At 37.5% G+C, this 26630-nt stretch overlaps 1 protein-coding gene across 1 annotated transcript in view; it reads left to right on the top strand.

Annotated features, from left to right (window-relative positions):
- Positions 1-513: 513 nt before the first annotated feature.
- Positions 514-26630, top strand: part of LOC122722084 — an 85082-nt gene continuing 58965 nt past the window's right edge. The window contains exons 1-7 of the mRNA XM_043951737.1: positions 514-798; positions 13271-14398; positions 14858-15104; positions 15552-16185; positions 16318-17090; positions 17244-17378; positions 17433-17557. Of these exons, the coding sequence (XP_043807672.1) occupies positions 514-798; positions 13271-14398; positions 14858-15104; positions 15552-16185; positions 16318-17090; positions 17244-17378; positions 17433-17557 (3327 nt within the window). The remainder of the gene's footprint in view (positions 799-13270; positions 14399-14857; positions 15105-15551; positions 16186-16317; positions 17091-17243; positions 17379-17432; positions 17558-26630) is intronic.

Genomic DNA, 26630 nt, shown 5'->3' with positions numbered 1-26630 from the left:
TGTCCAGGTTCGTTTTTATTTGAATTCTAAATTTCCTTTTTGGTTTAAGCTTGCTTTTGTTTTCTTGACATTGCTGGAGTTATTGTTTGCTTGTGTCTATACTCCAGGTGATATTTTTCAAGTAGCACAAAACCTAGTTCGTGTATTACTTTCCAAATTGTCAGTTTCTTCTTTCTAATTTTTGCGCGCTTCCTTCTTTCTTTAAGTTTTCTTATTTGTTTCTTTAAACGCACCTTGTGGTTAGTTGGTTGACCTTAGTTTCTGAAGTGCAATTGAAGAATCAGCAAAAGAGGGGTAAGTGTGCAAACACTTGAGTGCTTTCTTTTCTAGCACAATATTTGCTAGTTCTCCTTGTTCTTTGTTGATTTAAGGTAGGATGAGTAAAGACAAGAATGTGGTGGATACTACTGATGAAAGTGAATCAGACATGGGTAATGATTATAAGCACTTTAAGAAGTCAGTCAGTGGTGAGCTACAAAGGCTCAATAGGGCTCTTGAGAGATGACCGAAACTATGGAGAGTTTGAAAGTCTCACAGGCTTCTACTTCTACCAGAATGGCTCATCGAATTCTTAACCCTAATAGACCACATGTCCGAGAACCTCAAGTCCGCAGTGAAGTTGATGATACAGAAGATAATGTCGGACAAGGACACGGAAGAGTTGAAGTTCATGGAGGTAATAGAACTGGCATTCGGTGGAATAGAGGTGGAGATGCTAGACTTGGCAGAAATGATGATGACATCGAGACATACCAAATCAACACCATTGACGGTGACTTGAGCTCCATAAAGATGAAAGTTCCTGAATTTAAAGGGAATAACAATGCTGAAGAATATATTGAATGGGAGAGAAAAACTGAGCAGATATTTGAGTGTCATAACTATACTGAGGAGAAGAAGTCTCATATTGCTGCCGTTGAGTTCACGGGTTATGCCTCTTTCTGGTGGGATCAATCGAAATCCACTAGGAGGAATAAGGGCTTAAGGGTAGTTCTACCTTGGGAATACTTGAAAGAGTTGATGCACCAAAGATTTATTCCTTCCCACTATTATAGGGATTTGTACAACAGGTTGACAAGACTGGTGCAAGGAGGAAGGAGTGTGGAAGAATACCACAAGGAGATGGAGATGATGTGATACGGATCCAATAGGGCAAATTTCTAACAATGGTGTGGAGCAAACTTATGTCATTCAAATGGATCTAAAAGGAGTTCAAAATCACATTCATATGATCCATATATATTTGGGGCGTGCTTCAACTCATATGGGACAAATTTGGTGCAACACTTGCAATCATAGGCTTAGGGAGCCTAATCAAACCTATCGGCTAAAACTACACAAAGGGAAGCCTAAAGTGAAGATCAAGTAAGACTTTTGTGAAGATTCAGCTTTGTTATGATGGGCTTGCTATATTTTTATTATTCAACACTTGTTTTAGTTTAGTTTTATTTGGGCTTGTATTCTGGCCATACTTTATCTTTTAAGTTTTAGTGTGTTGGGCCATGTTTTGGGCTTATGTTTTAATACTTATATGTTATTTTAGTGTGTGATTGAGTTTGGGCCTTATGTGTTTAAGTCAAGTCCAAGAAGAGTGTCTTAGGGTTTTATTTGTTTTTCTCCTTACTATATAAGGATAGGAAACAATTGTAAGAGGCAGCTTTTAAACAAACTTTTCAGAATTTCTTTCATGCCTTTGGCGTGTATTGCTTTGAGTGAGAGTGAGGATTTGCTTTCATCAATTGCACCAGGAATCTTGGCTAACTTATCAACTATTCGTTGTGGCGTTTGTCGGATTCTCATCTAAATCCTTTGATCATTGGTGTTTCAGCTTCTCTAAGTTTGGGGTGCCATAGGAGGTGGGTTTATCAGATCTTTAGATTCCGTATCTATTTGTGCGTGTGGGTTTGAGGCTTGTGCCATAGGGTTCCGCGTCAGTTGGTATCAGAGCCCTATGGCACAAAAATGATTTTTTGAACAATATTTGGTTCTTCTCCATTATTTGGTAACTTATCAAGGTTTAACCTTGTGGCGTTCTAATATGGATTTCCTCCATGCTTAGTTAACTTATCAAGAATTTCTTGTGGCGTTCTCGAAGCTGGAATTGCTTGATTATCTATGTTTCTAATCACATGGTTGGTTAGGGGTGTGGTAGAGCAATATTCGCTTGATTATCCATGTTTCTAATCACATTCGTTGGTTAGGGGTGTGGTAGAGCAACCTTCTGGAAGATATCTTTGTCTTGTTCTTTATCAAGTTGTGTGACGGGGTTTTTGATCATAAGTTGGTCCTGGGTTCCGCATTAGTTGGTATCAGAGCCAAAGTGAGGTAAATTCTGATTTATCTTAGGATCTAGGGTTTTTGAGCTTTCATTTTCTTCCTTGTTGTTTTCAGTGAAAGCTTGTGTGTTCATGGCTTCACCTTCTTGATTATTAATCATAAAAAAAAATCGAAATTCAAAAAAAAAAATTCGCCTTTGCCTTATTTACCTTGATCTGGCCGAAATTGTGATATGCTTCCTTTTTCATCTATATTGCCTTACCTATCTCGTTTAATTACAGTAATTTATGGGAATCAATTTGAATTTTGTATTTTGAATTGGGTCGAATCCAGATTAGGAAATAAAAGAAATTATGCCTATTTCCTAAAGTGCACATTTAGGGCAATTGCATCTAAATTGATTTGATGTCAAATCCTTCTTTTAACACCAGAATTTTCGTCCATGTTTCTGATCTGAGTGAAATTTACATTTTTCCTTTCTGATTCTATTTGTGGGTTTTTGATACTTTTCTTTTTGGGTAGATTTAAGTAGATCCATATTTAATTTGCGTTGAAGTGAATTAAATGCTAATTTTTTTGTCCAGGTTCGTTTTTATTTGATTTCTAAGTTTCTTTTTTTGGTTTAAGCTTGCTTTTGCTTCCTTTACATTGCTGGAGTATTGTTTGCTTGTGTCTATACTCTAGGTGATATTTTTTAAGTAGCACAAAACCTAGTTCATGTGTTACATTCCAAATTGTCAGTGTCTTCTTTCTAGTTTTTGCGCGCTTCCTTCTTTCTTTAGGTTTTATTCTTTGTTTCATTAAACGCACCTTATGGTTGGTTGGTTGACATTAGTTTCTGAAGTGCAATTGAAGAATCAGCAAAAGAATGGTAAGAGTGCAAACACTTGAGTATTTCTTTTAACACAATATTTGCTAGTTCTTTTTGTTCTTTGTTGATTTAAGGTAGGATGAGTAAATACAAGAATGTGGTGGATCGTACTGATGGAAGTGAATCGAATATGGGTAACGATTATAAGCTCTTTAAGAAGTCAGTCAGTGGTGAGTTACAAATGCTCAATAAGACTCTTGAGAGGTTGACTGAAACTATGGAGAGTTTGAATGTCTTACAAGCTTCCACTTCTACAAAAATACCTCAAAAAAACCCTTAATTGCAATAATGACTGTGATGATTCGGATGTGTTGGTTAATAATGTGTTGCTTGCTGCACATTGTGAGATGCTTGTTGCTAGGCGTACTCTGAATATGCAAGTTAAGGAAGAAAGCCTAGAACAACGGGAAAACATATTTCACACTAGGTGTTTGGTTAATGGAAAAGTGTGTACTCTCATTATTGATGGAGGTAGTTGCACAAATGTGGCTAGTGTGTGTGATGTGAACCAGCATGGGAAGCAAGGCAAGGATCCCTTGGAGCTACAACAAGGACCATTGACAAGGAATAAAGCAAGGAAGTACGACGTTACTCTTGGATTGCATATTCAAGAATTTATTACAAGAGAGATGACTGAAATTGCTAGGGATAAGTGCGAGAAGGAACTTGAAGGTCATTCGAAGCTGATTACGTTGCTGGGTGTATGCATGGATGAAGCAGAAGCAAATTGAAGATTTGTAGCGCTCGCTACCATTATCAAAGTCGCGCTCGCGACATTCAGTTAGCCGAAGATACTTTTGTGTTTTGTGGAAGTTAATTTTGGAGCACATCATGGAGGAAGATAGTGGAGAATCAGCCCGAACCATAAGCAGGTTGTGGTTTCGTCCCTGAGGTTGTGGTTTCTGCTGGAACTATTGAGGCATACGAGAATGTGGTTGGTTTTTAAAGACTTGGCAGTTATTTTTGTTATTTTAGCTTGTTTCCCTGTTGGGATAGGAATTCTGACTTAGTATTTGTTTTCCTTTTCCAACTAGGTTTAGGTTTTTGCCTTACACTATAAATAAGGCCTTAAATTCTTATATCAGACACTTTTTTTTGTTTTGACAAATTTAATTCAGATTTGCTTTATGCAAATTTCGGCCTTCTTTGAGAGAGTGAGAGTTTGCTTCTTTCATTGATTGCATCACGAATCAGACCAACTTATCAATTTCGATTGTGGCGTTCTTCTGATCCGTTCTACAAAATCCTTCCGTTATTAGTGTTCTAGCTTCGCTAAGCTTAGGGTGCTATAGAGGGTGGTTTATCCACGTTCTTGGAATCTATATCAGAGGTGCGACGGGGTTTGAGGACTAAGTGCCATAGGGTTCCGCGTCAGTGTGTATGGTGGAAAAATTGGGCTTGACTTCTATTAAACACCCTAAGCCATATAGATTGCAATGGTTGAATGATTGTGGTGAGCTTAGGGTTACACGCCAGGTGATTATACCATTTTCTATTGGTAGGTACAAGGATGAGATCTTGTGTGATGTGGTACCTATGCAGGCAAGCCATATGTTGTTGGGTAGGCCGTGGCAACATGATAGAAAGGTGCAACATGATGGGTTCAATAACAAGTACTCCTTCACTCATGAAGGACAGAAGCTTATACTCGCTCCTTTATCACCTCAAGAGGTATATGTTGATCAAATAAAGATGCTGGAGAGGGAGAGGGAGGCTTCGGCCTTGGCCACAAAGGGGAGTGAGAGCTTGAATTCTGCGGAAAAGATGAGAGAAAAGAGTGAGTTTGTGATACGGATCCAATAGGACAAATTTCTAACTATGGTGTGGAGCAAACTTATATCATTCCAATGGATCCAAGAGTAGTTCAAAATCATATTCATATAATCCATATATATTTGGGGCGTGCTTTAATTCATATGGGACAGATTTGGTGCAACACTTGCAATCATAGGCTGAGGGAGCCTAATCAAACCTATGGGCTAAAACTACATAAAGGAAAGCCTAAAGTGAAGATCAAGTAAGGCTTTTGTGAAGATTCAACTTTGTTAGGATGGGCTTGCTAGTTTTATTATTTAAACACTTGTTTTATTTTAGTTTTGTTTGGGCTTGTATTCTGCCCATATTTTATCTTTTAAGTTTTAGAGTGTTGGGCCATGTTTTGGGCTTATGTTTTAATACTTATGTGTTATTTTAGTATATGATTGGGCTTGGGCCTTATGTGTTTAAGTCAGGCCCAAGAAGAGTGTCTTAGGGTTTTAATTGTTTTTCTCCTTACTATATAAGGATAAGAAACAATTGTAAGAGACAACTTTGAAATCAAATTATCAGAATTATTTTCATGCCTTTGGCGTGTATTGCTTTGAGTGAGAGTGAGGATTTGCTTTCATCAATTGCACCAGGAATCTCGATTAACTTATCAACTATTTGTTGTGGCGTTTGTCAGATTCTCATCTAAATCCTTCAATCATTGGTGTTTCAGCTTCTCTAAGTGTGGGGTGCCATAGGAGGTGGGTTTATCAGATCTTTGGATTCCATATCTACTTGTGCGTGTGGGTTTGAGGCTTGTGCCATAGGGTTCCGCGTCAGTTGGTATCAGAGCCAAAGTGAGGTAAATTCTTATTTATCTCAGGATCTAGAGTTTTTTTTTCTGGGTTTTCCTTTTCTTCGTTATTGATTTCTGTGAGTTTCCTTTCCTTCGTTACTGAGTTTTCCTTTTTTTCTGAGTTTTTTTTTTTCTGAGTTTTCCTTTTCTTCTTGCATCACAAAAAAAAAAAATCGCAATAAAAAAAAATAAAAAAAAAAAAACGAAAAAAAATAAATTCCCTTTGCCTTATCTTGTTCTGGCAGAAATTGTGATTGTATCTATATTTCCGTACCTATCTCAAATGATACGGATCCAATAGGACAAATTTCTAACTATGGTGTGGAGCAAACTTATATCATTCCAATGGATCCAAGAGTAGTTCAAAATCATATTCATATAATCCATATATATTTGGGGCGTGCTTTAATTCATATGGGACAGATTTGGTGCAACACTTGCAATCATAGGCTGAGGGAGCCTAATGAAACCTATGGGCTAAAACTACATAAAGGAAAGCCTAAAGTGAAGATCAAGTAAGGCTTTTGTGAAGATTCAACTTTGTTAGGATGGGCTTGCTAGTTTTATTATTTAAACACTTGTTTTATTTTAGTTTTGTTTGGGCTTGTATTCTGCCCATATTTTATCTTTTAAGTTTTAGAGTGTTGGGCCATGTTTTGGGCTTATGTTTTAATACTTATGTGTTATTTTAGTATATGATTGGGCTTGGGCCTTATGTGTTTAAGTCAGGCCCAAGAAGAGTGTCTTAGGGTTTTAATTGTTTTTCTCCTTACTATATAAGGATAAGAAACAATTGTAAGAGACAACTTTGAAATCAAATTATCAGAATTATTTTCATGCCTTTGGCGTGTATTGCTTTGAGTGAGAGTGAGGATTTGCTTTCATCAATTGCACCAGGAATCTCGATTAACTTATCAACTATTTGTTGTGGCGTTTGTCAGATTCTCATCTAAATCCTTCAATCATTGGTGTTTCAGCTTCTCTAAGTGTGGGGTGCCATAGGAGGTGGGTTTATCAGATCTTTGGATTCCATATCTACTTGTGCGTGTGGGTTTGAGGCTTGTGCCATAGGGTTCCGCGTCAGTTTGAGGGTAAAGAGGCTGGAAAAGAATCAAGACTAGTTCAAGGAGGGAAGGTAGAGAAAGAAAAGGAGAAAGAAGAGGCTAAAGTTCCAATCTCAACTTCCATAGAGATTGAAATTGAAGAGGAAGTTGTAATACATGAATCTTATATTGTTGTTGTTGAGAATTCCATCAATGAACTTATAGAAGAGGTTTTGAATGATGAGGGACATGGGAAGCACGTGATTGATGAGGTGGAGGAGGCGAATGAGACTGTTTTGGAAGTTGTAGAGAGAATGGGTCACATCCACTGGATCTTTCTGTGACTAATATTTTTATGCCTAGTTCATTTCTTCTTGATGTGCAGGTTGTTGATGAAAACATTCATGACAAAAATTTATTCTATTTCCACCTATTCAAAAGGAGGTCTTTGAAGATACATGGGTTCCTAAATCTTCTCTTTTTGACATAAATATCAGCAAGATTCGAGGACGAATCTTTTCTAAAGAAAGAGAGAATGATACGGATCTAATAGGGCAAATTTCTAACAATAGTGTGGAGCAAACTTATGTCATTCAAATGGATCTAAAAGGAGTTCAAAATCATATTCATATGATCTATATATATTTGGGGCGTGCTTCAACTCATATGGGACAGATTTGGTGCAACACTTGCAATCATAGGCTTAGGGAGCCTAATCAAACCTATCGGCTAAAACTACACAAAGGGAAGCCTAGAGTGAAGATCAAGTAAGACTTTTGTGAAGATTCAGCTTTGTTATGATGGGCTTGCTATATTTTTATTATTCAACACTTGTTTTAGTTTAGTTTTATTTGGGCTTGTATTCTGGCCATACTTTATCTTTTAAGTTTTAGAGTGTTGGGCCATGTTTTGGGCTTATGTTTTAATACATATATGTTATTTTAGTGTGTGATTGAGTTTGGGCTTTATGTGTTTAAGTCAAGTCCAAGAAGAGTGTCTTAGGGTTTTATTTTTTTTCTCCTTACTATATAAGGATAGGAAACAATTGTAAGAGGCAGCATTTAAACAAACTTTTCAGAATTTCTTTCATGCCTTTGGCGTGTATTGCTTTGAGTGAGAGTGAGGATTTGCTTTCATCAATTGCACCAGGAATCTTGGCTAACTTATCAACTATTCGTTGTGGCGTTTGTCGGATTCTCATCTAAATCCTTCGATCATTAGTGTTTCAGCTTCTCTAAGTTTGGGGTGCCATAGGAGGTGGGTTTATCAGATCTTTGGATTCCGTATCTACTTGTGCGTGTGGGTTTGAGGCTTGTGCCATAGGGTTCCGCGTCATGATGGCTCGGGCTCATATTGAGGAGGATGAGCAAATGTTGATGTCCAGGCTATAGAAGTGGAGAAAAGACAGATTACGAAAGCCCAATCCAAGGGGGCAAAGATTTGGTCTCCACTATTAAAGGACCTTCTCAAGGGAATGACAAGCAACAGTCAGGTAATTCAAAATCTTCTAACCCTAGTAGAGATATACAATGTTTTAAATGCTTGGGGAAAGGACATAATGAATCTCAATGTCCTAATAAGAGAGTTATGATAGCAACTGCTGATGAGGGTATAGCGTCAGATTCTGATCATAGTGATGATGAGATATATCCTAATATGACTAAATTGATTGATGCTCATAATGACTGTGATGATTCGGATGTGTTTGTTGATAATGTGTTTGATAGAGCATAATTTAGACCACTTTATCATGATGATATTGATGTTAATTTACACTTTTTCTGCCTAATTTTGTGTGCAGAAAATGGTGTCAAGAGATAATTTGGTGAAAATGCCCCTAAAACTGCCTAAAATGGAGTAAAGTAGAGCAAGCATGCCAAGTGCAGCTTGAAAAGGAGCCAAATAAGGAAAGTAATTTGAAATTCAAATTTCAAAGTCTTAAGAGAATTCAAAATTCAAATTCAAGATTCAGCCTATTAAGGAAAGTGCTAAATAAGGAAAGTGGCAAATAAGGAAAGTGCAGTCAGTAGAACAATTTGAAATTCAAATTTCAAATCTTCAATAATCCCTTTCCTTATTGAGGAAGCCAAATCTCAAGAAGATGCACATTCAAAATTCAAAATTCAAAAGGAGGCTCCACCTCATTAATGTACACTTGGGCAGCAACTTGGGTAGCAAGGAAGACCAACTTGGACAGCAAAGAGACCTAGGGCAACACTTTCAACTATAAAAAGACACATAAGGAGCCTCCCCATGCTTTTTCTACACCCCCTTGGACATACATACGGGATTGCAAGTGGCCACATCTCTTCTTCATCTCTTTCTTTATTTTTGGTTTTGTTTCAGCCATGAGTGGCTGAAACCTTTTTTTTCTAGTTGAAGATTGGTTGAAACTTTAGTTGTTTTATGGATTGGGAGATCTGAACATACCTTGTTTAACTTTTGCTTATTCAATATTTATGCAATTTCATGCTTGATTCCATTATTGCTTTGTTATTTTGAGCAATGGGGCCAGTTCATTCTTGATTGGAAGGTGATATATTATTAGTTTGAATAGTTTTAAGTCCGTAATTGCTTGGATTATTCAAACACAAGGACACTTGGTGTAAAAACTAAGGAAATTGCATGATCTAGCGATACCTCTATGTGTTTGGGTAGCTAGAATTAGATATCTCTATTTCTTAATGCAATTGACAGTTGTTTTGATGCCTAAGGTCCAAGGACGTTTCTTGACAACTTGTTGATTAGTGATTTGTTAGAGGACGTTCCCTAATTAATTTATGCTTAAGGAGAGACATGGTGGTGAGAAGCGTCTTCCATCTCCATAACTAATTTATTGAATCAAACAAAGGAGCCTAAGTATCAATGATCAATCCCAACAACTGAAGTGAATCCAATTCTTCAACTAGATCTTTTCTCATATTTGAATCCCTTTATTTTATTGTTTGCTTTACTTTATTGCTTTCAGTAGTAGTTTAATTGAATCAATCTCAAAACCCCCCTTTTACTTTTATTGTCAGTTTATTTCGCTTTCAGTTTATTTTCTTGGTCTTGATAAGGAAGATAGGTAAGTTATCAATTCCCTGTGGATTCGATCCTTTCACCACTATCTACAGTTGTAAGATTGTTGATTACCAGAAAGGTTATTTTTTACCGGCCTCGACACCCGCGAGTCAGTGTTGCTTGCTGAACATGGTGAGATGCTTGTTGCTAGGCATGCTCTGAATATCCATGTTAAGGAAGAAAGCCTAGAACAACGGGAAAATATATTTCACATTAGGTGTTTGGTTAATGGAAAAGTGTGTACTCTTATTATTGATGAAGGTAGTTGCACAAATGTAGCTAGTGTGTATATGGTGGAGAAATTGGGCTTGGCTTCTATTAAACACCCTAAGCCATATAGATTGTAATGGCTGAACGATTGTGGTGAAATTAGGGTTACACGCCAGGTGGTTATACCATTTTCTATTGGTAGGTACAAAGATGAGTTCTTGTGTGATGTGGTACCTATGCAGGCAAGCCATATATTGTTTGGTAGGCCGTGGCAATATGATGGGTTCAATAACAAGTACTCCTTCACTCATGAAGGACAAAAGGTTATACTCACTCCTTTGTCACCTCAAGAGGTATATACTGATAAAATAAAGATGCTGGATAGTGACGCGGAACCCTATGGCACAAGCCTCAAACCCACACGCACAAGTAGATATGGAATCCAAAGATTTGATAAACCCACCTCCTATGGCACCCCACACTTAGAGAAGTTGAAACACCAATGATCGAAGGATTTAGATGAGAATGTGACAAACGCCACAACGAATAGTTGATAAGTAAGCCAAGATTCCTGGTGCAATTGATGAAAGCAAATCCTCACTCTCACTCAAAGCAATACACGCCAAAGGCATGAGAAGAATTCTGAATTTTTGGTTAAAAGTTGCCTCTTACAATTATTTCTTATCCTTATATAGTAAGGAGAAAACAAATAAAACCCTAAAACACTCTTCTTGGACCTGACTTAAACACATAAGGCCCAAGCCCAATCACACACTAACATAACACATAAGTATTAAAACATAAGCCCAAAACATGGCCAAACACTCTAAAACTTAAAAGATAAAATATGGCCAGAATACAAGCCCAAACAAAGCTAAAATAAAACAAGTGTTTAAATAATAACAATATAGCAAGCCCACCATGACAAAGCTGAATCTTCACAAAAGCCTTACTTGATCTTCACTTTAGGCTTCCCTTTGTGTAGTTTTAGCCCATAGGTTTGATTAGGCGCCCTAAGCCTATGATTGCAAGTGTTACACCAAATCTGTCCCATATGAGTTGAAGCACGCCCCAAATATTTATGGATCATATGAATATGATTTTGAACTCCTTTTAGATCCATTTGAATGACATAAGTTGATGTAAGCACGACCAACAACACCAAAAATGATGAGCTAGCATTGCCTCAAGGACCAATTACAAGGCTGAGATCCAAGAGGTTGAAGGAAGCACTTCAAGGATTCATGAAGGAATATGTTGAAGCTTTGCAAGTTCATTTTGAAGTTGAAGAACAATCTGGCCATTCCAAGTCAATTAGGCCAAATGTGTCCTTATTGACAATTCAAATTCTGTATTTATAGTGGGTAGTCATTTAGTAGTTGGTAGTTAACCAGTAGTGGGTAGTTATTTGGTAGTGGGTAGTTAAACAGTAGTGGGTGGTTACCTAGTAGTGGATAGTGGCATAGATCATGGGTCCATGCATAGTTGTGGGTAGTGGCAAAGATCATGGGTCCATGTATAGTAGTGGGAAGTGGCAAAGATCATGGGTCTTAATTTAGGCTATATAAAGCATCCATTTTTCTATTGTAGAGACAGATTATCAATTATTCAATACAATTGCTTTATGCGATTCTTCTTTGAGAGCTTAAGAGAGATCTTGGTTCTTGACATTGCATCACGAATAAGGTTTGATACTAACTTGTATGTTTCTTATTCTTGCTGCTCTTGAAATCAATCCATTATAAGTGTTCTTAATTGCATGTTAATTAAGGGTGCTTTAGATTGGGGAATTATTTTCTGAATTAAGTTCTTTTTACTAGGGTATGTGTCGTTTCAGTCTCTAATAGGCTGGGGTTCCGCATCAATTGGTATCAGAGCTAGGCTTAGTAATAATTTCTTAACTATCCTTTGCGTCTTTGCATTCAATTTTGTCCATTATTGGCTGAATATATCACTTTGGAAATCTGGTTTGGGATACCTATTAGAGCCGAATACATTGTTTGGTTGTTGTTCAAATCAAATTTTACCCTAAATTCTTGTTTAGGCTGAATTACTATCTTTACTGATTTGGTTTATGCTTTCTGCCCTAATTCATATGCTGTCATTCTAATACTCTTAGAATAGTATTTCCAGTGTTTTACTTCTGTCCATAAAAAAAAAAAATCAAAACAAGAAGAAAAAAAAAAGGAAAAAAAAAAGAATTTCTGCCACTTTGGTTCATTTGTTCAAACTTCATCCTGATTGATATCTACTGATATAAATCATATTTCATATACCTTGAACATATTTCTGGGCTTGGAATTCGAAATACATATTTGGGGTAGGTTTAGGACAAATTTGGGTAGTATTTTCACAAAACAGTTGTACTTAATACTTGCTGTTTTAAGTGTCTATTTTGTTTGCTTGCTTTGAATTAATTTTGTTGAGTCAATATTAATATCAGTTAATCTAGGATTGCATGCTTAGGGAAAACTTCGTGTTAAGCACATCCGTCTTGTCAATTTTTGATTCTTAGTTTGTCAATTTGGTGTCTTCCTGTCTGTTGGTTCCTTACATTTAGTTTGACAAATTGCACATTGTTGAACATCTAATTACACTTAGTACATGAAATTTAACTTTTGTGTGCTAAATCAATCTATTTGTTCATTTTGGTCAGTTTGCATCTAGTGTTGTTTCCTATCTTTTCTTCTTAGGTCTTTCCTTGCTTTCCTTATTATTTGAATCATACAAGCTTGGCTTATTGAGTCCTTATTCTGAAGTGCACTTTTGAGATACCAAGTGAGTGCTTGAAAATTAAACACGTGAGTTGAGAGAATTGTGAATTTTTTTTCTATAATGTCTGGGCATAATACTGGTGATACTTCTGACCCTACATTTGATCTTAAAGATATATATAAAGCATTCATGGATAGCTTTCAGAAGCTAAATTCGAGAATGGATAACCTTGAGGACAACCTTAGATCTTCAAAGGGCAAGTCCATTCAGAGGGATGATGATACACACGATCCATCCTATGATGAGGAAAATGAGGCACAATCAGCCCCTGTCCGAGCCAGAAGGTTCAATGATCGTGTACCATATGTAGATAACAGTATGAACTCCATAAAGATGAAGATTCCAAGCTTCAATGGTAAGGCTGATGTTGATGCCTATTTAGAGTGGGAGCGTAAAGTGGAGATGGTTTTTAACTGTCAAAACTATTCCGATGATAAAAAGGTAAAACTTGCTGCCCTTGAGTTTTCAGATTATGCACTAATATGGTGGGATGAGCTTGTGAAATCTAGGAGAAGGAATGGAGAGTTACCCATTGCTAGTTGGGATGAGATGAAGCGAATCATGAGGAAGAAATATGTGCCTACTTATTACCATGGAGATCTCCATCATCAATTGCAAAGATTAACTCAGGGATCAAAGTCTGTTGATGAGTATCATAAGGAGATGGAGTTGCTCCTGATCAAAGCAAACATAGTGGAGGAGGAAGACCAGACTATGGCTCGTTTCTTTCGTGGTCTAAACAAGGAGATTGCTGATGTGGTTGATTTGCAACCATATGTTGATTTGGAAGACTTGGTGAACATTGCAATTAAGGTGGAAAGACAAAGAGGCCGAAATAGATGGGGGAGCAACAGGGCTGCTCAAAACTCCAACAGCAAATGGGTTTCCAAATGGAACACCAAGCCTGATCCTAAAAGGTTTGAAAAGTCTTCAACTCAAAAAGGCATGTTACCTTCCAAAGAAACATCCAACTCTCATGGTAAAAATGAATCAGCCCCTAAATCAAATAGAACTAGAGATATTCAGTGCTTTAAATGTAAAGGGCGTGGGCATTATGCCAATGAGTGTGCTAATAAACGTGCTATGGTAGTGAGGGGAGATGAGATAGTCTCCGAAAGTAATTCTGATTCTGATGAAGTACCACCTTTAGAAGATTGTTCTGATGTAGAGATAGAAGAGTATCCTGTTCAAGGAGAGTCCTTAGTGATATTGCGTACTTTAAATGTTTCTATTAAAGAAGAGGGACTTGAACAGCGTGAAAACATCTTTCACACTCGTTGTTTGGTTGGTGGTAAAGTCTGTAGCATGATAATAGATTCGGGTAGTCAAGTTAATTGTGCTAGTACTATTTTAGTTGATAAATTAGGACTAGAAACTATTAAACACCCTAATCCTTACAGACTTCAGTGGTTGAATGATAGCGGCGAGGCAAAGGTAACCAAGCAATGTAAAGTGTCATTTTCTATTGGCAAATATGTAGATGAGGTTACTTGTGATATTGTACCCATGCAGGCTGGACACATTTTGTTAGGTAGACCATGGCAATTTGATAGGCGTGTCATTCATGATGGGTATAGTAATAGGTTTTCTTTTACGTTCCTCGGTGTAAAACATATACTTGTACCATTATCTCCTAAAGATGTATATGCAGATCAAGTGAAATTACAACAATCTGCTAAATTGGGTAAGGGAGGTGAGACAAGTAAAAAGAATGAGGGAAAAGAGACCAGCAGTAAAATGAAAGTTTCGAATGGCCCAAAGGAGAGTGACTGCACGGGAAAGGATAAAAATGAGAGATGTGCAGGAGAGAAAACGTTAGTGAGTGTGGAGGTAAAAGGAGAGCTGAGTGAGAAGAGTGAAGAATTCAGCAAGTCTTCCTTTTATTGTAAAGAGAGAGAGCTGAAGAAAGCATACTTAGGGAAGAGAGCTTTGATTATATTGCGTTTTAGTTCCAATTTTATGATTGAGACTAACCCTACTGTTGAATTGCCTAGTTCTTTTTCTAAGTTATTGCAGGAGTTTGCGGATGTATTTCCTGAGGAGGTGCCATCTGGGTTGCCACCCATTAGGGGAATAGAACATCAAATCGATTTTGTTCCTGGAGCTCAGATTCCAAACCGTCCAGCTTACCGTAGCAATCCTGAGGACACGAAGGAATTGCAAAAGCAAGTTGATGAGTTGCTGGCTAAGGGACATATCAGGGAGAGCCTTAGTCCATGCGCAGTACCTGTTTTGTTGGTTCCAAAGAAAGATGGAACAATGCGCATGTGTGTTGATTGTCGTGCGATCAACAAAATCACTGTAAAGTATCGCCATCCTATTCCTAGATTAGATGATATGCTTGAAGAATTATGTGGTGCTGTTTTCTTTACAAAAATTGATTTGAAAAGCGGTTATCATCAAATTAGGATGAAGTTAGATGATGAGTGGAAAACTGCCTTTAAGACAAAATATGGTTTATATGAATGGTTAGTCATGCCTTTTGGCTTAACTAATGCACCTAGCACATTTATGAGATTGATGAACCATGTTTTGCGTGATTACCTAGGTAAGTTTGTGGTTGTGTATTTTGATGATATATTGATTTATAGCCGAAACATGGATGACCACATTAGGCATGTTGAACTTGTTTTACAGAAGTTGCGTGAACATGAACTGTATGCTAATCTTAAGAAATGCACATTTTGTACTGATAGTGTCATATTCCTAGGATTTATTATTAGTTCACGTGGAGTTGAGGTAGATACTGAAAAGGTTAAGGCTATCCAAGAATGGCCTACACCTAAGAATGCTAATGAGGTGAGATCCTTTCATGGATTGGCAAGCTTCTATAGGAGGTTTGTTAGAGATTTCAGCACTATTGCTGCACCTCTAAATGAGATTATTAAAAAGGCTGTTGGGTTTAAGTGGGGTAAAGAACAGGAACTTGCATTTAACACATTGAAAGAAAAACTTACTACCGCTCCTGTTTTAAGGTTACCTGATTTTTCTAAAACCTTTGAAATTGAATGTGATGCTTCTGGGATTGGTATTGGTGCTGTTCTTATGCAGGAAGGCCGACCCATAGCATATTTTAGTGAGAAGTTAGGTGGCGCACAATTGAACTATTCCACCTATGACAAAGAGTTCTATGCACTGATTAGGGCTCTTGAAGTTTGGGAACACTACTTGCTGCCTAATGAGTTTGTGATTCATACCGACCATCAGTCTCTCAAACACTTGAAGGGACAAGGGAAGTTGAACAAGCGGCATGGTAAGTGGGTTGAATATCTCGAAATCTTTCCTTATGTGATTAAATACAAGCAAGGTAAAGAGAATGTGATTGCCGATGCATTATCTAGACGTTATGCATTGACTTCCATGCTTAGTTCTAAGTTGTTAGGATTTGAGCATTTGAAAGATATGTATGAGAATGATACTGATTTTTCTGATGTATTTAAGGCATGTGAACATGGGGCATTTAAAACGTTTTATTTGCATGATGGGTTTCTTTTTAGGGGGAAACAAATATGCATACCTAATTGTTCAGTGCGTGAGTTGCTTGTTAGAGAATCACATTCAGGAGGATTAATGGGACATTTTGGTGTGCAAAAGACTTTAGACATGTTGAATGAACACTTTTATTGGCCTAACATGCGAAAATATGTAGAGAAAATTTGTGCTCAATGCTTTGCATGTAAACAGGCTAAATCTAAGTCCTTGCCACATGGGTTGTATACCCCTTTGCCTGTACCTACTGAACCTTGGACTGATATATCTATGGATTTTATGATAGGTTTACCTAGGACAAAAAGAGGTAGAGATTCAGTGTTTGTTGTTGTAGATCGCTTTAGCAAGATGGCACATTTTATTCCATGTCATAAAACTGATGATGCAACGAACATAGCTGATTTGTTTTTCAGGGAAGTAGTCCGTTTGCATGGTATACCTAGGACTATTGTTTCTGATAGAGATTTTAAGTTCCTTAGTCATTTCTGGCGTGTTTTGTGGGGGAAATTGGGTACTAAACTTTTATTTTCTACTACTTGTCATCCACAAACAGATGGCCAAACTGAAGTTGTTAATAGGACTTTAGGAACTATGCTTCGTGCTATTGTGGGTAGGAACTTGAAAACTTGGGAAGAATGTTTGCCATATGTTGAATTTGCTTATAATCGAGCAGTCCATTCTTCTACTGGTTATTCACCTTTTGAGGTTGTGTATGGTTTTAATCCATTAACTGTACTAGATTTAATGCCTTTACCTTTGAATGAGTTGTCTAATTTAGATGGAAAAGCGAAGGCTGAAATGGTTAAATCAATACACGTGAAAGCGCGTGAGCATATTGAGAAGCGTAACAGCATATATGAGAAACAGGCCAATAAGGGTCGCAAGAAAGTTGTATTCAAACCAGGTGATTGGGTTTGGATCCATATGCGAAAGGAAAGGTTTCCAACTCAAAGGAAATCAAAACTCGATGCACGAGGGGATGGACCATATCAAGTGCTGAAACGGATCAATGACAATGCATACATAATTGATCTGCCAGGTGAGTTTGGTGTAAGTGCTACCTTTAATGTTTCTGATTTGTCTCCTTTTGATTTTGGTACAGATTCGAGGACGAATCCTTTTCAAGAGGGAGGGGATGATGTAAGCACGACCAACAACACCAAAAATGATGAGCTAGCATTGCCTCAAGGACCAATTACAAGGCTGAGATCCAAGAGGTTGAAGGAAGCACTTCAAGGATTCATGAAGGAATATGTTGAAGCTTTGCAAGTTCATTTTGAAGTTGAAGAACAATCTGGCCATTCCAAGTCAATTAGGCCAAATGTGTCCTTATTGACAATTCAAATTCTGTATTTATAGTGGGTAGTCATTTAGTAGTTGGTAGTTAACCAGTAGTGGGTAGTTATTTGGTAGTGGGTAGTTAAACAGTAGTGGGTGGTTACCTAGTAGTGGATAGTGGCATAGATCATGGGTCCATGCATAGTTGTGGGTAGTGGCAAAGATCATGGGTCCATGTATAGTAGTGGGAAGTGGCAAAGATCATGGGTCTTAATTTAGGCTATATAAAGCATCCATTTTTCTATTGTAGAGACAGATTATCAATTATTCAATACAATTGCTTTATGCGATTCTTCTTTGAGAGCTTAAGAGAGATCTTGGTTCTTGACATTGCATCACGAATAAGGTTTGATACTAACTTGTATGTTTCTTATTCTTGCTGCTCTTGAAATCAATCCATTATAAGTGTTCTTAATTGCATGTTAATTAAGGGTGCTTTAGATTGGGGAATTATTTTCTGAATTAAGTTCTTTTTACTAGGGTATGTGTCGTTTCAGTCTCTAATAGGCTGGGGTTCCGCATCATAAGTTTGCTCCACACCATTGTTAGAAATTTGCCATATTGGATCCGTATCATTCTCTCTTTCTTTAGAAAAGATTCGTCCTCGAATCTTGCTGATATTTATGTCAAAAAGGGAAGCTTTAGGAACTCATGTATCTTCAAAGACCTCCTTTTGAATAAGTGGAAATAGGATAAAACTTTCGTCATGAATGTTTTCATCAACAATCTGCACATCAAGAACAAATGAACTAGGCATATAAATATTAGTCATAGAAAGATCCTGTGGATATGACCCATTCTCCTCTACAACTTCCAAAACACTCTCATTCACCTCCTCCACCTCATCAATCACGTGCTCCCCATGTCCCTCATCATTCACAACCTCTTCTATAAGTTCATTGATGGAATTCTCAACAACAACTACATTAGATTCATACATTACAACTTCCTCTTCAATTTCAATCTCTATAGAAGTTGAGATTGGAACTTTAGCCTCTTCTTTCTCCTTTTCTTTCTCCACCTTCCCTCCTTGAACTAGTCTTGATTCTTTTCCAACCTCTTTACCCTCAAACTCACTCTTTTCTCTCATCTTTTCCGCAGAATTCAAGCTCTCACCCTCATTTGTGGCCAAGGCCGAAGCCTCCCTCTCCCTCTCCAGCATCTTTATTTGATCAACATATACCTCTTGAGGTGATAAAGGAGCGAGTATAACCTTCTGTCCTTCATGAGTGAAGGAGTACTTGTTATTGAACCCATCATGTTGCACCTTTCTATCATGTTGCCACGGTCTACCCAACAACATATGGCTTGCCTGCATAGGTACCACATCACATGAGATCTCATCCTTGTACCTACCAATAGAAAATGGTATAACCACCTGGCGTGTAACCCTAACCTCTCCACAATCATTCAACCATTGCAATCTATATGGCTTAGGGTGTTTAATAGAAGTCAAGCCCAGTTTTTCCACCATATACACACTAGCCACATTTGTGCAACTACCTCCATCAATAATGAGAGTACACACTTTTCCATTAACCAAACACCTAGTGTGAAATATGTTTTCCCGTTGTTCTAGGCTTTCTTCCTTAACCTGCATATTCAGAGTACGCCTAGCAACAAGCATCTCACAATGTGCAGCAAGCAACACATTATTAACCAACACATCCGAATCATCACAGTCATTATTGCAATTAGGAGTTTTTTGAGGTATTCTTGTAGAAGTGGAAGCTTGTGAGACATTCAAACTCTCCATAGTTTCAGTCAAACTCTCCATAGTTTCAGCCTTTGTAACTCACCACTTACTGACTTCTTAAAGAGCTTATTTAGGCTTCCCTTTGTGTAGTTTTAGCCCATAGGTTTGATTAGGCGCCCTAAGCCTATGATTGCAAGTGTTACACCAAATCTGTCCCATTTGAGTTGAAGCACGCCCCAAATATTTATGGATCATATGAATATGATTTTGAACTCCTTTTAGATCCATTTGAATGACATAAGTTTGCTCCACACCATTGTTAGAAATTTGCCCTATTGGATCCGTATCAGATAGGGAGAGGGAGGCTTTGGCCTTGGCTACAAAGGGGAGTGAGAGCTTGAGTTCTGCGGAAAAAATGAGATAAAAGAGTGAGTTTGAGGGTAAAGAGGCTGGAAAAGAATCAAGACCAATAAATGGGCCATTGGTGAGAGAAAAGATGCAAGAGGGGAGGGCAAAACAGACATTTTATGTGAGAGCGAGAGAGGTTAAGAGTGCTATTTCTTTAGGCCAGCCCGTGTTGCTTATGAGATATAAGGAGATTTTATTTGCTGACACTGATATTAACCTTTCTTCTTTGCCTTCTAGTTTTAAGTCTATGATGCAGGAATTCACTGATGTCTTTCCAGATGAGCTACCTAGTGGATTGCCACCGTTGAGAGGGATTGAATATCAGATAGATTTCATACCTGGTTCTAGCATCCCAAATAGACCAGCTTACCAAAGGGATTGGTGAAGGAGAGTTTAAGTCCATGTGCTGTTCCTGTGCTGCTTGTTCCAAAGAAGGATGACACTTGGCGAATATGTGTTGATTGTAGAGCAGTTAACAAGATCATAGTGAAGTACAGACATCCTATACCTCGGCTAGATGACATGTTGGATGAGCTTCATGGTGCCAGGTACTTTACAAAAATTGATCTTATGAGTAGATATCATCAGATTAGGATGAAACCTGGTGATGAATGGAAAACTGCATTTAAGACAAAGTATGGTTTGTATGAATGGTTAGTTATGCCTTTTGGTTTGTCAAATACACCTAATACGTTTATGAGGCTGATGAACCATGTGTTGTGTGCATACTTGAGAAAATTTATAGTTGTTTATTTTGATGATATATTGATCTATAGCAGGTCTTTCGACGAACATATTGAGCATGTTAGGTTGGTCCTGCAAATTTTGAGGCAAGAGAGCTTGTATGCTAAGCTTAAGAAGTGCACATTTTGTATAGATAGACTTGTTTTCCTTGGTTTTGTTGTTGAGTGCACAGGGAATTGAGGTAGATGAAAAGAAGGTGAAAGCTATAAAGGAGTGGCCTATTCCTAAATCTATTTCAGATGTGAGGAGCTTTCATGGCCTTGCAAGCTTTTACAGGAGGTTTGTGCGCTATTTCTCTACAATTGCAGCACCACTCTCATGAATTATTAAGAAGGAAGTTGGGTTCAAGTGGGGAGAGGAGCAACAGAAAGCTTTTGACTGCTTAAAAGGGAAGTTAACATCCGCTCCTATATTATTTTTACCTAACTTTGATAAAATTTTTGAAATTGAGTGTGATGCTATGCAAGAGAAGAAACCAATAGCCTATTTCAGTGAGAAGTTGAACGGAGCACATCTCAATTATTCAACCTATGAAAAGGAGCTGTATGCCTTGGTGAGACCACTGGATGTGTGGCACACTTACCACTCTTTTGCTGATTCTTCAATTGCACTTCAGAAACTAAGGTCAACCAACCAACCACAAGGTGCGTTTAATGAAACAAAAAAAAAGAAAACCTAAACAAAGAATGAAGCGCGCAAAAACTAGAAAGAAGACACTGACAATTTGAAAAGTAACACATGAACTAGGTTTTGTGCTACTTGAAAAATATTACCTAGAGTATAGCCACAAGCAAACAATACTCCAGCAATGTCAAGGAAGTAAAAGCAAGCTTAAACCAAAAAGAAACTTTGAATTGAAATAAAGACGAATCTGGACAAAAGTTTGAATTTAATTCACTTCAATGCAAATTAAATATGGATCTATTTAAATCTACCCAAAAAAGGCAAGTATCAAAACACCACAAATAGAATAAAAATATATATATACAAATTTCTCTCAGATCATAAATATGGACGAAAATGGGCATTAAAAAAAAAGGATTTGACACCAAATCGATTTAGATCCAATTGCCTTAAATGTGCACTTTAGGAAATAGGCAGAAATTCTTTTATCTCCTAATCTGGATTCAACCAAATTCAAAATTCAAAATTGATTCCCACAAATTACAGCAATCAATTGATTTTTGATTTTTTTTTAAGGATTTCGGTTTTTTTTTTTTTTTTTATAACTAATAATCAAGAAGGTGCAGCCATGGACACACAAGCTTTCACCGAAAAGAACAGGAAAGAAAAGGAAAACTAAAAAAAAAATAACTCTAGATCCTGAGATAAATAAGAATTTACCTCACTTTGGCTCTGATACCAACTGACGCGGAACCCTATGGCACAAGCCTCAAACTCACACGCACAAGTAGATACGGAATCCAAAGATCTGATAAACCCACCTCCTATGGCACCCCAAACTTAGAGAAGCTGAAACACCAAGCTGAAACACCAAGTGTTGCAAGCTGAAACCCCAAACTTAGGCTTTCCTTTATGTAGTTTTAGCCCATAGGTTTGATTAGATCCGTATTTAATTTGCGTTGAAGCGAATTAAATTCAAACTTTTGTCCAGATTCGTTTTTATTTGAATTCAAAGTTTCGTTTTTGGTAAGCTTGCTTTATTTCCTTCACATTGCTGGAGTATTGTTTGCTTGTGTCTATACTCTAGGTGATATTTTTCAAGTAGCACAAAATCTAGTTTGTGTGTTACTTTCCAAATTGTCAGTGTCTTCTTTCTAGTTTTTGCGCGCTTCCTTCTTTCTTTAGGTTTTCTTCTTTGTTTCATTAAACGCACCTTGTGGTTGGTTGGTTGACCTTAGTTTCTGAAGTGCAATTGAAGAATCAGCAAAAGAGTGGTAAGTGTGCAGACACTTGAGTGCTTTCCTTTCTAACACAATATTTGCTAGTTCTCTTTGTTCTTTGTTGATTTAAGGTAGGATGAGTAAAGACAAGAATGTGGTGGATAGTATTTTTGAAAGTGAATCGGACATGGGTAACGATTATAAGCTTTTTAAGAAGTCAGTCAGTGGTGAGTTACAAAGGCTCAATAAGACTCTTGAGAGGTTGACTGAAACTATGGAGAGTTTGAATATCTCACAAGCTTCCACATCTACAAGAATACCTCAAAAAACTCCTAATTGCATTAATGACTGTGATGATTCGGATGTGTTGGTTAATAATGTGTTGCTTGCTGCACATTGTGAGATGCTTGTTGCTAGGCGTGCTCTGAATATGCAGGTTAAGAAAGAAAGCCTAGAACAACGGGAAAACATATTTCACACTAGGTGTTTGGTTAATGGAAAAGTGTGTACTCTCATTATTGATGGAGGTAGTTGCACAAATGTGGCTAGTGTGTATATGGTGGAGAAATTGGGCTTGGCTTCTATTGAACACCCTAAGCCATACAGATTGCAATGGTTGAATGATTGTGGTGAGGTTAGGGTTACACGCCAGGTGGTTATACCATTTTCTATTGGTAGGTACAAGGATGAGATATTGTGTGATGTGGTACCTATGCAGGCAAGCCATATGTTGTTGGGTAGGCCGTGGCAACATGATAGAAAGGTGCAACATGATGGGTTCGATAACAAGTATTTCTTTACTTATGAAGGACAGAAGGTTATACTCGCTCCTTTATCACCTCAAGAGGTATATGCTGATCAAATAAAGATGCTGGAGAGGGAGAGGGAGGCTTCGGCCTTGGCTACAATGGGGAGTGAGAGCTTGAGTTCTGCGGTAAAAATGAGAGAAAAGTGTGAGTCTGAGGGTAAAGAGGCTGGAAAAGAATCAAGACTAGTTCAAGGAGGGAAGGTGGAGAAAGAAAAGGAGAAAGAAGAGGCTAAAATTCCAATCTCAACTTCCATAGAGATTGAAATTGAAGAGGAAGTTCTAATGCATGAATCTAATGTAGTTGTTGTTGAGAATTCCATCAATGAACTTATAGAAGAGATTGCGAATGATGAGGGACATGGGGAGCACGTGATTGATGAGGTGGAGGAGGCGAATGAGACTGTTTTGGAAGTTGTAGAGGAGAATGGGTCACATCCACAGGATGTTTCTATGACTAATATTTGTATGCCTAGTTCATTTGTTCTTGATGTGCAGGTTGTTAATGAAAACATTCATGACGAAAGTTTTATCCTATTTCCACCTATTCAAAAGGAGGTCTTTGAAGATACATGGGTTCCTAAAGCTTTCCTTTTTGACATAAATATCAGCAAGATTCGAGGACGAATCTTTTCTAAAGAAGGAGAGAATGATACGGATCCAATAGGGCAAGTTTCTGACAATGGTGTGGAGCAAACTTATGTCATTCAAATGGACCTAAAAGGAGTTCAAAATCATATTCATATGATCCATATATATTTGGGGCATGCTTCAACTCATATGGGACAGATTTGGTGCAACACTTGCAATCATAGGCTTAGGGAGCCTAATCAAACCCATGGGCTAAAACTACACAGAGGGAAGCCTAAAGTGAAGATCAAGGCTTTTGTGAAGATTCAGCTTTGTTATGATGGGCTTGATATATTTTTATTATTTGAACACTTATTTTATTTTAGCTTTGTTTGGGCTTGTATTCTGGCCATATTTTATCTTTTAAGTTTTAGAGTGTTGGGCCATATTTTGGGCTTATGTTTTAATACTTGTGTTATTTTAGTGTGTGATTGGGCTTGGGCCTTATGTGTTTAAGTCAGGCCCAAGAAGAGTGTCTTAGGGTTTTATTTGTTTTTCTCCTTACTATATAAGGATAAGAAACAATTGTAAGAGGTAGCTTTTAATCAAACTTTTCAGAATTTCTTTCATGCCTTTGGCGTGTATTGCTTTGAGTGAGAGTGAGGATTTGCTTTCATCAATTGCACCAGGAATCTTGGCTAACTTATCAACTATTCGTTGTGGCGTTTGTCGGATTCTCATCTAAATCCTTCGATCATTGGTGTTTCAGCTTCTCTAAGTTTGGGGTGCCATAGGAGGTGGGTTTATCAGATCTTTGGATTCCGTATCTACTTGTGCGTGTGGGTTTGAGGCTTGTGCCATAGGGTTCCGCGTCAGTTGGTATCAGAGCCAAAGTGAGGTAAATTCTTATTTATCTCAGGATCTAGAGTTATTTTTTTGAGTTTTCTTTTCTTCGTTATTGATTTCGGTGAAAGCTTTTGTATTCATGGCTGCACCTTCTTGATAAATTGGCACATAATCTCTTTTGGAAGAAAATTCGAAATCCAAAAAAAAAAAAAAAAACGAAAAAAAAAAATTCACCTTTGCCTTATTTACCTTGATCTGGCCGAAATTGTGATATGCTTCCTTTTCATCCATATTTCCTTACCTATGTCAATTGATTGCTGTAGTTTATGGAAATCAATTTTGAATTTTGAATTGGGTTGAATCCAGATTAGGAGACAAAAGAAATCTGCCTATTTCTTAAGGTGCACATTTAAGGCAACTGCATCTAAATCGATTTGGTGTCAAATCCATCTTTTAATGCCCATTTTCGACCATGATGCTGCACTTAGTGAGATTTTTTTTTTAGTCTATTTGTGGGGTTTTGATACTTGCCTTTTTGGGTAAATTTAAATAGATCCGTATTTAATTTGCGTTGTAGCGAATTAAATTCAAACTTTTGTCCAGATTCGTTTTTATTTGAATTCAAAGTTTCGTTTTTGGTAAGCTTGCTTTATTTCCTTCACATTGCTGGAGTATTGTTTGCTTGTGTCTATACTCTAGGTGATATTTTTCAAGTAGCACAAAATCTAGTTTGTGTGTTACTTTCCAAATTGTCAGTGTCTTCTTTCTAGTTTTTGCGCGCTTCCTTCTTTCTTTAGGTTTTCTTCTTTGTTTCATTAAACGCACCTTGTGGTTGGTTGGTTGACCTTAGTTTCTGAAGTGCAATTGAAGAATCAGCAAAAGAGTGGTAAGTGTGCAGACACTTGAGTGCTTTCCTTTCTAACACAATATTTGCTAGTTCTCTTTGTTCTTTGTTGATTTAAGGTAGGATGAGTAAAGACAAGAATGTGGTGGATAGTATTTTTGAAAGTGAATCGGACATGGGTAACGATTATAAGCTCTTTAAGAAGTCAGTCAGTGGTGAGTTACAAAGGCTCAATAAGACTCTTGAGAGGTTGACTGAAACTATGGAGAGTTTGAATATCTCACAAGCTTCCACTTCTACAAGAATACCTCAAAAAACTCCTAATTGCATTAATGACTGAATCTTCACAAAAGCCTTACTTGATCTTCACTTTAGGCTTCCCTTTGTGTAGTTTTAGCCTATAGGTTCGATTAGTCTTCCTAAGCCTATGATTGCAAGTATTGCACCAAATCAGTCCCATATGAGTTGAAGGACGCCCCAAATATATAAGGATAATATGAATATGATTTTGAACTCCTTTTACATCCATTTTAATGACATAAGTTTGCTCCACACCATTGTTAGAAATTTGCCCTATTGGATCCGTATGATACTCCATCAAAGAAACGAGCCATAGTCTGGTCTTCCTCCTCCACTATGTTTGCTTTGATCAGGAGCAACTCCATCTCCTTATGATACTCATCAACAGATTTTGATACTGATCAGTCCAAATTTAGACCATTTTATCATTATGTTATTGATGTTACTTTACACTTTGTCTGCCTAATTTTGTGATTTTGATTTTATTCTACAGAAAATGGTATAAAAAGGTAATTTGGAGAAAATGCCCTTAAAACTGCCTAAAATGGAACAAAGGAGAGCAAGCATGCCAAGTTGCAACAGAAGAGGAGATAAATAATGAAAGTAATTTGAAATTCAAATTTGAAATCTCCAAGAGCATTCAAAATTCAAAACTCAGCTTGTTAAGGAAGCCAAACAAGACATACTTGCCCCCCAAGTCTTGCACATTCAAAATTCAAAAAAGAAGCTCCACCTCATCAATGTACTTGGGCAGCAAGGAAGACCAACTTGGGCAGCAAGTAAAAGACCTAGGGCAGCACATAAAGACTATATAAAGAGCACTAAAGCCAGCCGCACCACTCTCTCCCTTCTCTTCAATTCGGCCGCCTTCTTCTCTTCTTCTTTCTTTTCTTTTTGAGTTTATT

The sequence above is a fragment of the Manihot esculenta genome, chromosome 16, assembly GCF_001659605.2.
Source record: "Manihot esculenta cultivar AM560-2 chromosome 16, M.esculenta_v8, whole genome shotgun sequence".
NCBI lineage: Eukaryota > Viridiplantae > Streptophyta > Magnoliopsida > Malpighiales > Euphorbiaceae > Manihot > Manihot esculenta.
This window is presented reverse-complemented; position numbering and strand designations above follow the sequence as displayed.